This window comes from Rhipicephalus sanguineus, unplaced genomic scaffold (assembly GCF_013339695.2).
Source record: "Rhipicephalus sanguineus isolate Rsan-2018 unplaced genomic scaffold, BIME_Rsan_1.4 Seq1106, whole genome shotgun sequence".
NCBI lineage: Eukaryota > Metazoa > Arthropoda > Arachnida > Ixodida > Ixodidae > Rhipicephalus > Rhipicephalus sanguineus.
In genome coordinates this window covers 20,749-37,370 of record NW_023614333.1, presented here as the reverse complement: position 1 = coordinate 37,370, position 16,622 = coordinate 20,749, and the positions used below count along the sequence as shown (strand labels likewise).

Here is a 16,622-nt window from a genome sequence, read left to right as displayed (position 1 = left end):
CCTCTCTTATCCGCTTTACAGTGGCTAGAATGTAGAAGTGTGATGAACGCGCCGGCTCCCGCATGGCGCATGTGTTTTCTGAACGCCGCTACAGCTGATGTGCATGCAAGCTGATTATTGTACTCCAGCTGCAGCAAACTGGATTAACGCTACTTAAAGACCTTTTCACAGAAGACTCCATGGGCACTCCATACTCCTCTTAATAGACGTGACCCCCCCAAGAATGCACTGCCGAGACATTTGCACTCCCGCGGTACAGTACAGAAAGGAGGTGGTGCTCCTTTCCTGTGAAAAAGTCACCTTTTCACAGACGGCTTAATTAAATAGCCGTGACCCCCCCAAAAATGCACTGTGTATGCTGTGACGTCAGCCTCTGTACTCCCGCGCGCAGCCCAGCTTGGCGGCGTTTTTTCTCCCTGTGAAAGTTGACCGCTGGTGCCGGATTGTGTGCCGGCTGTCTCCTCGATTTGTGCGCTTTGTAGGGAGGCGCATATACCTTTTGTGTACAGAAGAGGTAGATTTCCTTGCGAGTGGTTAAGGTTGTTCAAAGTTGCTCGGATATGCCAGTCTTTCAGTAGATGTCATCTTTGGTTATTCGTTTCGGTGGCGAGGACTGCAGTTTGTGAAAAGTTTATTCTGCAGCCTGCGTCCTCGGAATGCGCCGCTGAGTTGTTCCGCTTGGGGGTTTCGTTCCCTGGCAAATTTGCGCATGTCGTGTTGGTGTTGCCGTTGCTGTCGAACTGTTTACCTTCACAGAAGGAGACGCGCTTTTCGTAGGAACCCAAAGCCGACACGTGCGGTCCGCACAGACGGATAACTTCTCCAGCGGCAATGCACAAGGAAAGCATCTGGAATCAATAAAGGAGCTGCTACGGGGTGAAAGACGAAAAAAAAAAAAAAAAAATAGAGACTCGAAGGAACGCGAGGGCGAAGTGCAAAGCTGTACAAATAGGGCAGGTGCGCGTGCGGGGGAGGGAGCGCTGAGGTGTTCTGGTAAAAGGGTAGGTTTGAGGAAAGGAAGAAGAGGGAAGCAATGCCAGGAAAGTTGCAGCGTAACTTTGGCAGCTGGTGGTCGCTGTGAAGGCGTGTAAATATTTTAGTATCACCCGAAAAGTTAAAGCATCAAAAAAATTTCGGGGGGGGGGGGGTCAGAACCCCCTCAACCCCCCCCTAGTTACGGGCCTGGTTGCTAGAACCAATGTTTCAACAAGAGGAATCATCTGTGTGAGGAGCACCCTTATCCCCTCACGATGAGGACCTTAGCCTGATTAACTCTTTCGCTACGGCGGAAAAACGGCACTTTTTTGGTGCTTTCACAATAAAATTTATTTCTCTTGAAAAAAAAGGCACATATAGCATTGCAATATATGAAATGGTAGCTTATTGATTCGGCCTTTTATACATATAAAACACTTTGGTATGAGACTTACAGAATTGGAAAGTTTAATTGTCAAATAACAAAAAACGTACAAAAAGTTATACAAGCACTTCACAAAATGGTGAATGTAGAGAGTGAAAAAATTATTTTGAGAAATCTGAAATGTACAAATTGTTACTAGTTCTCTTAGCTATCATTCTAGTATAAACACAAATCCAGTGCAGCATGTCAACAATTTCTTTCGGCCCATCAACCTACTGGCTCCGACGACTGTGCCACTCGGCAAAACAGTCTCGGGAAGGCAGGAAGCAAAGGTAAATTTTGCAGGTCGAGCAGAATACGTTCGTTCTGTTTTGCGTTTTTGTTTTTTTCGTAGCAGAGCTTGCAGTTCCTTCTCTTTTCCATTCTTTTCGGCTGGTGCCGAACAGGATCTAGAGGTGAGAAGGGGGGTGAGAAAGGGGCGTGTCCTTGAGAAACTTCATCGTATTGAAATATCTGTTGAATCAGTTCTTCCCTGAACGCCAATTGGTCAAAGTTCCTGTTTCTGAAAAGTTCTTCGACATTTGGATTATCTTTCTGGTGCTCCTGAAACAAAATAAAACTGTTTACGCATGCAATGTCCACAGCATGAAAAAACAGGGTTTTCCACCAACGTACGCACTTTCTGAGTACGTTGTACGTGGCAATTATCTGATCTGATTTATCCACGCCGAGCATTCCGGTGTTGTACTCATGAACAAGGAGGGGCTTATTTATGGTATTCACAACCCACTGGCCCCCCCTTTTCTCTCTCCTCTTTGCAACAACATGCTTATTTGCTGTGTGCATCGTGCTCATCAGACACACGGAACGTCGATCCTTCCATTGCATGAAAAGGATGTTGCCTTCCCGAATCCAGCGAACGTCCCCACGCTGCGCCCTTCGTTCCCACGTAGCATCCTTCAATTCTTTTGGGAAGCCCCGACGATCTTTGCGAGTGGTCCCGCAGGCAAGCGTCTTGTGCTCAAGGAGGTGTTCGAAAGTTTTGCCGATGTATAAAAGTTATCCATAAAAATTTTATATCCCTGATGGAGATACTCTGTGCAGAGCCGAGTCACTACGTCAAACGCTAATCCGTGGGGTCCTGGTACCTCTCGTTTTCCAGTGTACACAAAAAAATTAATTGTATAGCCGGTATTCGAATCCGCCAGCACCCACAGTTTGTATCCAAATTTCGTCACTTTGTCCCGAATGTACTGCCTGATTCCTGACCTGGCTTTTGATTTTACCATGCGTTCATCCACCGCAAGGTTGCGCCGTGGTTGAAACAAATTTCGTGACTGCAGATTTATGTGTCTCAGGAGCCATGACACTCTCCAAGTCTTCCCATCAGATGCTGCAGCCGCAAGATCTTCCGGGTCCCCTACACTTAGGAAAGATAACAACGCAAAGAATCGGTCCCGTTTCATAATATTTGGTGGGAGAAGGCCTGAAAATATTCCCGTCGTCCGCCAGTACATGTGGAGCCGTGGTACATCAACAACACCCATGTAAAGGATAAGTCCGATGAACCTCAGCATCTCAAGTGGCATTACTTCTTCCCAGGAGCCGTCCCGGCGAGCGTACGTTTGTCTGTCCAAAATATGCATCCAGGCATACTTGTTTGTGTTGTCACATAACTTCTGGATCACTTCTGTCGTAAAAAACAAAAGGAAAAAATCAAGCGCCCTTGAGAAGCGACGCACGTCACTCCGTAGCGCTGCTGCAACATGAGCACCAGGCTGTCTTGTGGGTGAAAATCTCATACGGCGTGCTGCATTTGGCAAAACATCCTTGCCGTAGGTTGTTGAGACCCTAAGCAAAGAAAGGATACCGTAGTCGTCAAATATCAAGTGCGTTTTTTTTTTATATGCAGCGCGAAGTCAAAAACGAACCTTACCTGGTAGTACTTGTCGAAGTCTGAGGCGTCTGATCTTGAGTGTCATCGTCCGAACTCGAATCTGAAGCTTCCACATCGTTACTCGAGTCGTCTTCACTACTAAGATCGAAAAAATCATCGCTAGAAGCGGCCGAAGTGCTTGCAACAGCAATCGGCTGTCGCAGCGCGCGGCGGGGACGGGCGGCCATTCTCACGTAAAATGAAACCGCATTCCGTTCAAAGTGCGCTCGTGGGAGCGGCTCCGCGGGCGAAATGTAAACAAAGAAAGGTGAGAGTGGAAAGTTAGTTGGCCAAGCTTAGGCTAGATGGCGTTAGGTGCCCGTAAAGCGCGAGTTTTCAATTTTTGCGGGAGATTTGAAATCATCGGAACTCCGTGTCCGATGGCCTATGGGTCCGTAGCGAAAGAGTTAAGACAAGTTGAAACATTGGCTCCAGTGACATTCCTTGTTTGGCTTCTCGTCCTTTCAAGCCTACGTCTTCTCCAGAACATTTGCCTTTGAATTTCAATCTGTGTGCTATTTGCACGAATGTTCTTTATGACAGCGCGCTGAGGCCTGCCATGGTAACTTGGCAGCTAATTTGTTCCACTCGAGGATACGAGTTTGAATTCTTGCCGTTGCGGCTGCATTTCTGTGGGGTCGAAATGCAAAAACACCGGTGTGCTTAGATTTAGGTGTGCATTAAAGAACTCCAGGCTGTCGAGATTAATTTCAAATCCCTCGCTATGGCATGCCTCATAGTTGCGTTGCGGTTTCGGCATCTAAAACCCAAGAGTCTCTCGTTGCTAAAGCTTGTTTTCTTCTGCCTGCATACCCTTGCATATCCAGTCTCCGTTTCTTGCTGTGCAGCGGAACTCGGTGGCGCCTCCCTGGGGGTCGGGGCCATGATCGAAGTTGGTGGGGAGTCCAATGGAGAGCAGCCGGGCACTGACCATGAGTCTTTACAGTCGACTACCCCCGCCGTCGCCAGTCTCCTGCAGGCCACCCAGGCTTCGGGGGACCTCCTCGCTCACTCCAGGGCCCCTCAGGTATCAGTGATGGGCTGGACTCAAAAAAAGGGGAGATGGGAAATTCACACGGCTGCAGCTGGAATAAATAAATAAAGCAATCAATCAATCAAGTTAACTTTTATTTCTCCACGAGAATTATGGCGCTGACGTAAAAAAAGCCACAAAAACTGCAGCTTGACAAGGCTCTGGCCCCCTACAGAGTCCAGCAGCACATGAGCACGGTACAAAATGTAATTGCGAAGGAAATATGGAATATTTAAACGGGGGCACTTTAAGGGAGTGAGTAAAACTTGCAAAAAATGAGGAAGGACAGGAAAGGGCTTGTTTGGTTGGTTAGTCACGTTGCCCAAAGCTCTCACTGAAACACTATGTAATAAAAGAATATTTATTTATTTATTTAGAACATACTGCAGGCCCACATGGGCCCAAGCAGGAGGTGTAAAATTACAAGAGAAAACACAGCATTCTGAAAGGAGAAAAGTAAACAAACACTAACATCTCAATTACAAAGTTAACACATATAAAAATTAATCAGGTCAGTCGAGTCAGCAGAGTTAATCAGTGGTAATTGTAGTGCATTCCATTGGTCAGTAGTGCGAGGAAAAAAAAGAAAATTTGAAGGTGTTAGTTCTTGTTTGATATGGAGTTAAGGATTCAGGGTGATGATGTCTGGGTGATGAATATTACAGTAATAACAAAAGATGATACAACCCTAAGTATCTAATTAAGTCAAATTTATATTCCTCGGAGCACTGCATAAAATCTGCTGAACTAAGTAAGTAGCTTGACGAGGCGGCTACCTCCATTAATGGCAGTTGTGGTCAGCAGCTGCACAGAAAATACAGAAAAAAAAGTACAAAAGCTATTTCGCAGGAGGAGTAACATGTATTACATACATAGGTGGGAATTTAGAAATGCATGAAAATTACATGTATGTGGTGGTTTAAGCATGCGTACAAAGCATGAATATTTACATAACAAACTCTATAGCGAGAATTTAGTAATTCATCATTGTATTCAGATTTTTGCACAAGGCATGTAAGTTCTATAGAAAAATTAAGGTCAAGTGTTACGTCGTAACTGCATGCAAGTTGATTAATGCTATGAAAATAAGTTGAGCATTACTTTTCTATAATTAGTACAGCAGCCACTGATATACCAATGTTCAGGTCTATGAGCGTATTATTTTGTTGTGTTCTGTGTAAGTTGTCTTGCGACTGTTGTCGTGCGACTTTATACTTTGCTGAATCATTTTGAGAAATGGGCGCCGTTGTCACTGGTTTCCCAAAAGCTGGAAACTGCGCTTAACGGGGATGTCAGGTTCTGATGTTGGTGAACACATCGGTGCTTCGTTCCATGAATTAGACCCATTTTACCTTTTAACGGACAGCCACAACAAGAATATTTCGCGACACCTTTTGGAACTTTCTTCTATGCTACTAGAAAGATTTCAGTTTGTTGCTTCAATTGACAATTGACCTAGTGCATTGCTGATTGCTTACAGATCACACAAAAAAAGTTTATTTCATTATAAATTAGCGTATGTGAGCTATCTGAACTCAGTATTATGAGACCAAGGTTTAGGCTTGTGGGACTACGTACGTACATGTAGTGAACTATAGTTGGTTACGACCCAAGAATAAGCAATTACGATTTGGAGACCTGCACAATGCCACAGGTTGTGTGCACCGGGAATCGGGATCAAGGTCACCTAGTGAGTGTTTCACTTTATTTTTGGTGCAAAAGGAGCACACAGACAGGCCGCTCCGGTGGAGGTAGCGGACTTCACCACGTGGTGCGCTGTTCCTTGTCTGTCACGCAGATTGACCTTACGATAACCTACATGTTGTAAACTTGGGATGGCCCTTCTGTATTCTGAAGAAAAACTGGAAAGTAAAATTTTCTGGGCAGTAAGATTGCCACAAAACGCAGGTTCACTATCAAATTGGTAACCGTATTAGTATTCAGTACAACAGAACGTCAATAATTCGTTAGCTTCAGAGAAAGAAAAAACATATTACATGCAACAGAAGTTCTATAGATAACAAAAAAAAAAAAAAATTCAGACCTTCATATAATAGAACTAAGTGCTCAGTCCTGGTATACAAATTTGGTGTTTTCTTTAATAATAGACCGTACCATATATCTTGATTTTATTTTTTTAACGATAGGAGACACTCAAGTGTGTGCAACATCATGTTGTCGCCACAGCAGTATTGCTTTAGAGCATGCCATTACTATTTGGAAGGATGACTGTAGATCAAGGTGTTTGAAATCTCTTGGGAGTCTTAAGCATTGTGCATGTACAATGGAACCCCGATTATACGACTTTGAGGGGACCACGCAAAGCCGTCGTATAATCGAAAAACTAAACATATTGGCAGTGGCAATCAGCATTGCCCAAAAAAGGAGAACAGACTGTCTCAATAGCCCATGACGCGACCCTGAGGTTCTCCAAGGAAGGTAGATTAAATTATTTTTGAAAATGGCAGCATTTCTTAGTTGAAGGATGCGAGAGCGAATCATTATCCTTAACTTTAAGACATCGAATCCAACGCGCATCTTTCTCCCGATAAATCGAGTCTGAAAAGGGCCTGCACGTGAGACCGAAACTGCGTCGGCAACAGCCTCCCGTCAGAAGAGTCAGACATAGTGTCATCGCCATCACATAATGGCGACGGAGCACGAGTTTGCGCAGGGTGCTTTCGTGCGCGACTGAGCTGTGCACGTCATATTTGTTCTCATGTGAAGTGCAACTGGTGATGTCCCGCTGTTATGAACGTTCACGTCAAGCGAAAGTTATTTTGCACTGTGAAAATAGCTGCGTCGCATCCTTTTGCGTGCTCAGGGCCTGTGACTGTGAGTGCCGTAAACAAAGGCAGATCAGCTGTATGTCGACTAGGAAAAGTTTCCATGGACCGAAAATGTGAAAATATCCGGATCTTAAAGGGATACTGAACAAAAATTTGAAAAAGCTACGAAAACACTTGCATTCGACTCGGGCGACACGACTGTTCCCATAAACAGCATTTATTTCACGTAATTTCGAGCAGTTGGCCGTATTTTTAGCGGATTGTAAGAGCGCGGCGGCTGCACGCCAGTGCGCTTGTCGACGGCCGTGACGTTGAATGCTCCAGCAAGAGGGGGGCAACCGGCACGCTTTCTCCTGCCCTGCCACTTCCCTTTCTCCACCTCTCTTCTCAAGAACACCTTCCCGACCGTGAGAACACGTTTTGAGAGAGACGCGCGGCAGCGGGTGGCGGGTTGCGATGTCGATTGGTAAGCGATTTTGCAGCGAGCACGGTTGGCGAGTCATTATCCGCCGAGTTTCGCGTCACTTCCTCTCTAGTTCGCGGCGCGGCCGCTAGAAGCGCCAATTTGCGAAAAATGCATTAAATTCATTATTTTCTGCTAGTCTCTGGCTGAAATGAATGTTGTTTCAACAAATTTCAGCACCCAATCTTTCAATTGGGCCATTTATCTTGGCGGCGAAAATTTTGTTCAGTATCCCTTTAAAGATGAGCTTTACGGCCAGTTGAAGCTTCTCGGTGTACTAGATAGAGCTTGTCTAGGTAATGACCCTGGATACGCATGCGATCAAGGCATATCCCGAAGCGATCTTAAAAGCCAGGAAAGCTGGATCACAGAAGCGCATGAACTGCCAGGAGAATAAATTTTCCTTTCTAAGAAGGCATGCTGTCTCACTCTCTACTTTTCTAATTGACAACCTAGGGGAACTTAAGTTCTTATTTTGCTCTCATGAATATTTGGTCGGCGTCCGATTCGAATAAAGTGATTTTTTCTCTCGGATGGAATTGGAAAGTTGTCGTAAGATGCGGTATCGGCGTAAAAATTGCATCGTATAACCAAGGTTTTTATTACATTATTTCTATGGGGGTTTTGCTGGGACCAAAACGATTCGTCGTAAAACACGGGTCGTCGCAAAAACCGGGGGACGTATAATCGAGGTTCCACTGTAGTTGCTACAAAGTGCTCCGAAATGCATATTTAGGGGCTCCTGACTGCTTCAAGATGAACATTTTGCTGCTCCAAAAATTGCTCCAAATCTCACTTTGTGAGAGGCACCACTGTTTTGGGTTAGCAGTGAAGTCTGAATCCTTGCTGAAATTTGGCACGAAGTTAAAGTTTTCGACCGAAAACTAGCAATGTGAATGTGTGCCTATATGGGAAAGTCACCTACCTGAAATACACAACAGGTGCTTGATGTCACCTAAATGAGCTATTGCAATTGCATGGGGAATTTCTGCAAATTCTCTTTGGGTGGGACAGTGAAGGCTGTGGGTGGAACTTACATGTATTCTTAGGTTGTAGTCGACTATAGCCAGGAAATCGCTGTAGCTTCCCAGTCGGTGACACCGTTCCCGGGTGTTCTGCTAGAGGTGGGCTTGTGGTTTGTGACGGGTCGGTTGTGGCTCAATGCAGGTGCGCGGCATGGTCTCATCTGCGGAGGCCTCGGCCCACGAGGTGGCCACCACGGTGGCCGTGGTGACCAGCTCGGATGTGTCCCTAACTGGGTCGCCCATCTCCTCCTATCAGCACTATCTGGCTCCGGCTACAGTGTCCATAGGAGGCCATATCCAGAACATCACCATTCCGGCGCAGGTTTCTGGTAGGCCTCCCGTTTCCTCGAAAGACGTCGCTTCGTCTTTGCTGTCGGAATGACCTTCCCTTTGTACTAAGTTTTGGGTGCTTCAAAAAGTTACGGTTAAGCGAGAGGCTTATGTAAATGATAAAGACCCACCCCCGTATTTTCTAAAACCTGATTCACTTCGCCATCAAATGCTTTGTCAGATGAATGTCATGTCATCAGCATCTGTTGTGATACGGTGCTTTATTGCTGCATCTCTGAAAAATGTGGCGCTGGTGGCGTTACGAGCATCAGCTAATGCCATCAGCATGCCATTATTTATGAGAAACTAGTGAGAGAGTGTTGTTTAGTAGCGCCATAACGATGCTGATGGAGCATTTGACAACCGTGTGAATCTTGCCCAATGATCCTTGACTTGAAGCTGCTCCTCCGCTGAGCTGACCCCAGCACTGCGAAAGAAATTGCTATGCTTCAAGAATTGTGCTGGCGTCGCAGTGAAGCACTTTCGTTGTGGGGTTGGTGCTGCCATCAGCCTTCCTGTGTAGAGTTAAAATGTTGTGTGCATGAACGTACTATAATTATAGGCGTTAGTGTACTTGAAAGAATGGGACAAAGGGCCTAGGATAGGTGTTAAAAAAAGTGTTAGCAAAAATCTGTCTATACAAAAGTCTGGCTTTGTTGGGGATTTTATGCTTGTCCTGAATGTTGTTGTTGGAGAAACTGCCTTATCTGGGCCTTGATATTGTGAGGCAGTTGGTGAACAGGTATCGGGCACTCACTGTCATAGGCTTTATACTAAGGACACCTATTCAAATGAGCACTGTCTACATGACTTGTACTGCTTGTATATATGTACAGTACTCACGGATTCAAACGCGACATCAAATTTTTTAGTATAACGACTGATATGCGCAATTTCTAGAGATAACCATGCCATGTTGCGACGAATCTGGTCTCTAAAGATAATTGTTGGCTCTGATTTATGCATTCGAGTCGAAATTACGCCGATATGACCGGAACGGAAGATGGTGGAAACAAAAGTATGTGTGTTACTTACTTAGCCCTAAATTGTTCTGTTTCAATCTGTGACTACTGTACATGGTATTTTGCTTTGCAACCTTTATTATTGGTGTACATCTGCATTTCAAGTTTTATGTCGTCACGAAATGTGGTGACACATAATGGGGGCAAGCAAGGCTTGTCTTTGCCAGCGCTTTAAGGATTTGTTAGGCTAAAGTTGGGAATCCGCCTTTTTCACGACACCCCCGCTCATGCGCTCTCCCCTAGCGGAAAAGTCGCGAAACCTCTCATCATTTCAGAGGCTTTGCTTCTGGTAATACCGGTTGTCCCGGCCTCTACCAAACCCCTTCCAAAACGGCAGAGGGCAGCACAGGAAAATGAAAAAGGCGGATTATGTTTTATTTCATTTCTCGGGCTTGTAAAGACGAATTTGGTTGTTGAAATGGTAGTTATGGACTAGAGTGCGTATTTGGGCCGGTTGGTACATGTTCAAAGATTCGAGAAACAGCATGAAACACGGTACAGTGAATGAGATGGACCAAGTGCTGTCTTATGGACTCGGCTGGTTTTTACTGTCGCAGTCTCATCTTTCCAGTTATTTCTTCCACATTCTCATCATTCAATGCAACTGCCTCTGTTTGCCCCTGTGCAGTGACGAGTCCTGGTGTTGCTGTGGCAGCAGCCAGCACCTCGCAAAACCTGGTGCGCATTCTGGCGGCTGCGAGCCAGCAGGGCTACTCCTCTCCGTCGTCTACCCCTTCGACCAGCAGGTTGACGACCACGGGGTCTGGACTGCCGAGTTCGTCCAGCCGGCTCGCTGCCACCAGCCCGGCCGCACTGCTGGCCACCACACAGCCTCCCGCCCAACAGCAGGCCATCGTCATGGACACCCTGACACAGGACGAACAGCAGCGCCTACTCTCGTACAGTAGCGGCCTCATGGCCAGCCCCTCGCCCCCTCGAACTCCTCAGCGGTCGCCGACCGCATCGGCGTCGAGTGCGTTGCCCCCCCAGTTCGCAGTGCCCCCCAAACAGAGTACTACTAACGTGCTACCTGTGCCCCCCCTGCCCCCTCCTCCCCCTGTGTCCTCGCCTACGGCGTCTACGAGCGGTGCGGCAGTGTCCGGTCCTACTAGGCCTGGCGGCCTCCTCCAGCTGGTGGGTGTTGAGTCGCCCCGTGCGGCCAAGCGCATCAAGCTGGAGGAGCAGCCGCCAGCCAACGAGGAAGTGGCCGCCATGCGGCAGCGGGTTTATGAGCACCGGTGGCGGGAGCTTCGGCGCAACAAGGAACGCTACGTGGAACACCTGACGGAGCTGTTCTTCCTCCAGAATGGGGGCAACATGATGGACTACTTCGCGTGGAAGCGGCGGCCCACGCCACAGCTGCTGGCGTTGCTGCGGGCGCACGCGCTTGACAGTGAGGACGAAGAGGATCCCGCCCGGTTGCTAGACACGCGGCCCCCGAGTGCATTACTAGCTGCAGCGACGGTCTCCTCGGCCGCTGCGGTGACTACGGCCGCTGCGGCGGTGGCAGCGGCCGTGGTTACCACGACGGTTGTCGCCGGCATGCTGTCATCTTCGTCCCTAACGACAATGTCCGCGGCAAGTTCCGCGACGACTGTGTCGGCAGCGGATGCTGCAGTGGCGTCAGCTACTTCGCTCTCTGCCATTGCCAGCCAACTTGCCGCATCTCCTGGTGAGTGCTAGTGAAAGCGTGAACTGTCACTCAGCCCTTTGTTTTATTTTTTGTCTGGGTTAAAAAAAAAATGGGGGCACATACATTACACAAGTGGTGCAAGGTTGGACTAACAGCGGAGCTTGTGGCCGACCTAGAGTATTTGCAAGGTCTGAATTGGCATGGCTTTAATTAGCATAAGTTTAATTAGCACAATCTTAATTAGAAGGTCTTAGTAAGCATGATCTTAACCAGTGCAGTTTTATTTAGTATAGTTTAATCAGCATGATAGTAATTAACACAGTTTTATTTGCACTGTCTTAATTAGCATAGTTTTAATTAGCATGGTTCTATTGAGCAAGGTCCTAATTAGCAAGGTCCTCTCTTTCCGGGTTCTTGTCTGTTTCTTTCTGTCTATTTCTTTCTCACTCTTTCTCTATCTGTATCTTTCACTCTTTTCTCTTTTGTTTATCTGTTCTGTGCAGCGCTTCTCTTTTGTTTTCTTCAGAAGGCACATACTTGAAGAAACGCCTACATTGTGCATCTATCATGTCAACCTCAATGGTTGTGCTGGCCACAGGCCTTATTATCTGTCACATTACTAGGTGATACAAAAAAATGTACTATAACAATCCTGTTATGCTGTGTAATTGCTCGGGAAGAGGTGCGGGTACTGGAATTGGTGCGACCGTGCATCGGTTTGGCATTGTTTTCAATTTCCTGCATCATCATATAACCCCACGCTTCTTTTGGCTTGGCTTTGGCAGCCAGAACTGTACCATTTGCGGAAGAGATGTTTTGTTTCAGTATTTAGTTTGTAATTGTTGCCTAGATTGCTGCCAACTTATAAAAGGTACAGCTGTTAAAGAAGCATATGACTTGTGCTGTTAAGGTATAAAATGCAGAAACTTTGATCTAGTGAAATGCTCACTTTAGCAAAATTATGAAATAAAGGTTTGCCTTGTAGTGGTGGTTACTGATGGTATGAAGAAATACTAAGCAAACAGTGCAAAAATGAGACTTAGAATAAGGGAACACACGACTGAAGTGCTGGGAGATTACTAGTGCCTGTATAATAATTTAGCATTACCTAGTTCTTGGCGAACCACCTAAGGCAAAAGTGGTCGCATTATCCACATCCTCTTCTTTTTTGATTATCGAATTTCGGGGCACGTTAATCTGCTGAGACAACGAAGATGGGCTCTTTGTTGCGTAGCTGGGTGTGTTAACAGGATCCCAATCACTTTGGTGCAATGATGTTGTGTATGTTGTGTTGAATTCCAATGGCGGAGTCGAAGCAAGCTTTTCTGTTTTTGGATCAAGTTTTGTTCCAATGACAGAGTCATGGCGCAAGTCGTGTGTTCCAATGAGGAGATCCAAAGTCGATTTCGGGCAGCAGTACAAGTTGCTCTGCAAAAAATAATGCAATGGACCAAAACTTCGTGTGTTTCTTTCTGTTGCACTTTTACGAATTTTCCTGCTTGGTGGTACTGCTGTAGTTGCAAGTTATCGCGGTTAACTCTGCATCCTGTGGCTAGATCTTCTGGTCCTACTCTGCTTTGGTGGCAGAGGCTGTGTGCCATTCGCAGATTAGGCAACGTTACACTACGCCAGAGACTAGTACTTGCTTTTGCAGAGTCAGTCGGCTGCTTGGAATACACTATTGGAATTTAACATTATATCATGCTTACATGTTAATGTATCTGAGCGTGTTTAGTAGGCAATATGGTTCAAGATAGCAACTGTGCAGCTCATTAAGGCTCTTGCATGTTCTGTTATTGCCTCCACTGGCTAGTAAAAGCCAGATTGTGAGATAGTAAGTGCACTGTTCGGTAGCAGTAGATCTTTTCAAATGTTACTTTGCTTGGCCGCAGAACCAAAAGTGAAGAAAAAAAAAAGTAACTTCTGCAGTTTGGCAGGTCAAAATCTCAAGCCGGTCATAAGGTGTGCACCATAGTGGGGACTCTGAATTCATGTTGACCACAGAGCATCCTTTACGGTTCAGCCATGTGCATGAGTGTTTGCGAATGACACCCTTAGAAGTAAGGTCACCACAGCCAGGGCTCAACCCGAGACGTTGAGGTTAGCCTGCAATATTGAAGGTCGAAAATATTACCACAGTGAGGTCTGGAATTATCAGTGACCAACAGGCAAAATTTGTTGAAAAGGTTCTGTTGTGCTCGTTTGACATTCTGAAGAGCCTTTGAACTGGTACTTTATTGATGTAGTGGACGAAGTAAGTTTTCCTGCACCGGCTGTGGATTAATTAGTTTATTGTATTGTGTGTCTGGTATTGTGCAGAACATTGAGGGGGACCCCCTCCAACAGTGAATTTATGCCATATTTGGTGATTCACAGCAGGCACTCTGCATGAAACCATACAGCACCTGCCTTCTGTGCATCCGAGTTTCATAACATAGCTCTTGAGAGATGCCAATACTCGAAAGGTCTTCACCTTTACTGTGATGTCATTGAAATAAGTGGACTTAAAAGGGCTGCTGCATCCATAAGTATTCTGTGCTTAGTCTGAAAGTGGTGTATTAACCACTGCAATCTCTGGTGCACCACAATTGGTTGTTCATGGGGAAAATAATAGCAAGTAATTAATAAAAAGGATGATCAGTTTTCGAGCATTGAGAAGCGTTAGACTGGAACAGGAAGCTGTACGTTTCAGATGCACTTGTGTTGTCAAAGCATTAACGAGGCACTAGAACACAACCAACTTTGGTCTTATGCCAGCACATGTTGTGTGGTGGTGTGGAGTTCTAATACCACTGTTCACAAGTTTTCATTTCCGATTTTCATTTGTGCGCTTAATTTAAATGTTATTTGTGCGCTTAACTTAAAAAGTTACTTTCCCATGTGCAGTGTCTTTTAGCTTTGTTTGTTGCCAGCAGTAAATTGAGTCCCTGCAACTCCCTCAGTATCTTATTGATGTTGCATTAGACATTTACCAGTGCTGGATGTGACATAACATTAAAATATGCTGAGTATACTGAAGAACATACGGTTAAACGTATTTGGACATCTGTGCCAGCACTCACTGCTATGGTTCGATAGATAACTGAAGTTGTGACTGCTCTCATTTCTAGTTTTCCGCAGAGGCCTCAGCACATGGTTTCCTTGCTTTTAGTGTGGGTGAATAACCACGTGTTGATTATATATAAGCTTTGGTTTTCTTGGTTCGTGAAAGCTTTACCATTCACGTGGAAGCCTTCATGTGGCCATCGTAAAGAGACAAACTTATTAGCTCTGGGCCCTTTTGTGCAGGTCAGCCTTCGGTTCCTGCCATGCCACCTTCCTCCGTGCCTTCCCCTGGCCCCAAGGGTCTGGCCGACCCCTGTTCCTCTGCCTCTTCCTCTAGTCAACAAACACCATCCCCCGCCGTCCTGCGACCTCCGAGCTCGCCCATGCGGATGCCGGGTGGCGCAATCCCGACGACGAGTGGAAGCCTGCCATCGTGCAAAGGGGGTGCACCGCGGCAACCACCGTCTGCGGCAGCGAGCTCTGCTGCTTCGGTGGCCACGCCCTCACCTTCGGCTTCCGCAGCGTCTGCCACCGCCACGTCCAGCTCCTCACTATCCCTGCCGGTGTCGCGCCTCTCCACGCGGCAGCACTCCATATCGGCCGTCTACGATTCGTCCATCGGCTCCCAGGAGGAGATTGTCGAGCGGGCCAAGCAGGAGGCGTATGTGATGCAGCGCATCGCGGAGCTGCGCAAGGACGGCATGTGGTCGGCGCGCCGGCTACCCAAGGTGCAGGAACCCCCCCGGGCCAAGGCCCACTGGGACTACCTGCTCGAGGAGATGGTGTGGCTCGCCACCGACTTTGCCCAGGAGCGCAAGTGGAAGAAGGCAGCGGCCAAGAAGTGTGCCCGCATGGTGCTCCGCTACCACCAGGAGCGCGAGCAGCGTGCCGAGCGGGCCGAGCGCGAGGAGCTGCAGCGGCTGCGGCGTGTTGCCGCCCAGGTGGCCAAGGAGATCAAGCAGTTCTGGGCCAACATCGAGAAACTGGTGGAGTTCAAGCAGCAGACGCGCCTCGAGGAAAAGCGCAAGAAGGCACTTGACCTGCACCTCAACTTCATCATGGACCAGACGGAGAAGTATTCGTCGTGGCTGCGTGAAGGCATGGGGGCCACCACAACGAACAAAGGCAGTGCCTCTGAGGCAACCACGCCGGCCCAGGCGCCTGCCAGCCCCGCTCGGTCGGGCTCCTCAAACGGTGAGTAGTGGCGGACGTCTCGTGTTCATAAATCGTGTCTTACGTTCAGAAGTTGTGTCGATGCTGCTCTTGTTGGTGCTGCTACAGAGCCCATCTCACAAAAATTACAGGGTTGGTGTAAGTGTTGCACAGAAGGCTTTTGCACAGAACCCACTGTGTTTCCACAGTGTTGCACGGAACCCACTGTAAAGAAGCTAATCCTTGCCTGTCTCTTTGTGGCATTTCAAACTAAATAGACCGGAACATGAGAAAATGAAATTACAAGAGGACAAAGTTCGTTTGACAAAACAGGCCTGCATTCACGTTTGTTTGAAGGAGGATGTGATCTTCGTCTGGTGACTTTTCACAGCAATTCACAACTACATTTAAAGAAAATGTGGTTGTCAAGTGCCCTTAAGGGGGGACATGGGACCCGATAGTGAAATATATTAGTATTAGGCCTAGAGACATGATTTTTTCAGAGAATATTCAGCTTTGTACACTGATTAAAAATATGTAATTACATTTTCTTTACATCAATCCAAAAAAAAGTTACAACTATTCTTATTTTATGAATTTGGGATGTGACTTGCATAAAAAGTAATGCATCAAAAGAGCTAAAATTGAACCTGTATGTTGCTGAATATTCAAATAGTGCAAATATGCAATTTAATGCTAGTATCTAAATTTTACCCAAAGTTATGAAGCTTTTATGTCGCAGTCTCTTAGCTCTGAATTTTCACTGGTGATTTCTGGAAAATTTCAAAATTTTACAATGTCCTTAAACATTTTATCAAGGTTTTCTTGCACACT

General features: G+C 46.6%; 1 protein-coding gene across 1 annotated transcript; it reads left to right on the top strand.

The window, feature by feature from the left end:
• The first annotated feature begins 4,122 nt into the window (after nt 1–4,122).
• On the top strand, nt 4,123–15,838 carry LOC119376159 (helicase domino). Its single transcript, XM_037646079.1, has 4 exons — nt 4,123–4,323; nt 8,749–8,935; nt 10,587–11,630; nt 14,880–15,838. The coding sequence occupies exons 1-4, from the start codon at nt 4,180–4,182 to the stop codon at nt 15,836–15,838; spliced, it is 2,334 nt and encodes a 777-aa protein (XP_037502007.1). The 5' UTR covers nt 4,123–4,179.
• Nucleotides 15,839–16,622: the final 784 nt, after the last annotated feature.

What these genes read in the sequence shown, in the direction of transcription:
- LOC119376159 (XM_037646079.1), top strand. Translation starts at nt 4,180, where the DNA reads ATGATCGAAGTTGGTGGGGAGTCCAATGGAGAGCAGCCGGGCACTGAC. An exon ending in CTCACTCCAGGGCCCCTCAG is followed by an intron (nt 4,324 to 8,748) that starts GTATCAGTGATG and finishes GGCTCAATGCAG; the next exon opens with GTGCGCGGCATGGTCTCATC. An exon ending in CCAACTTGCCGCATCTCCTG is followed by an intron (nt 11,631 to 14,879) that starts GTGAGTGCTAGT and finishes CCTTTTGTGCAG; the next exon opens with GTCAGCCTTCGGTTCCTGCC.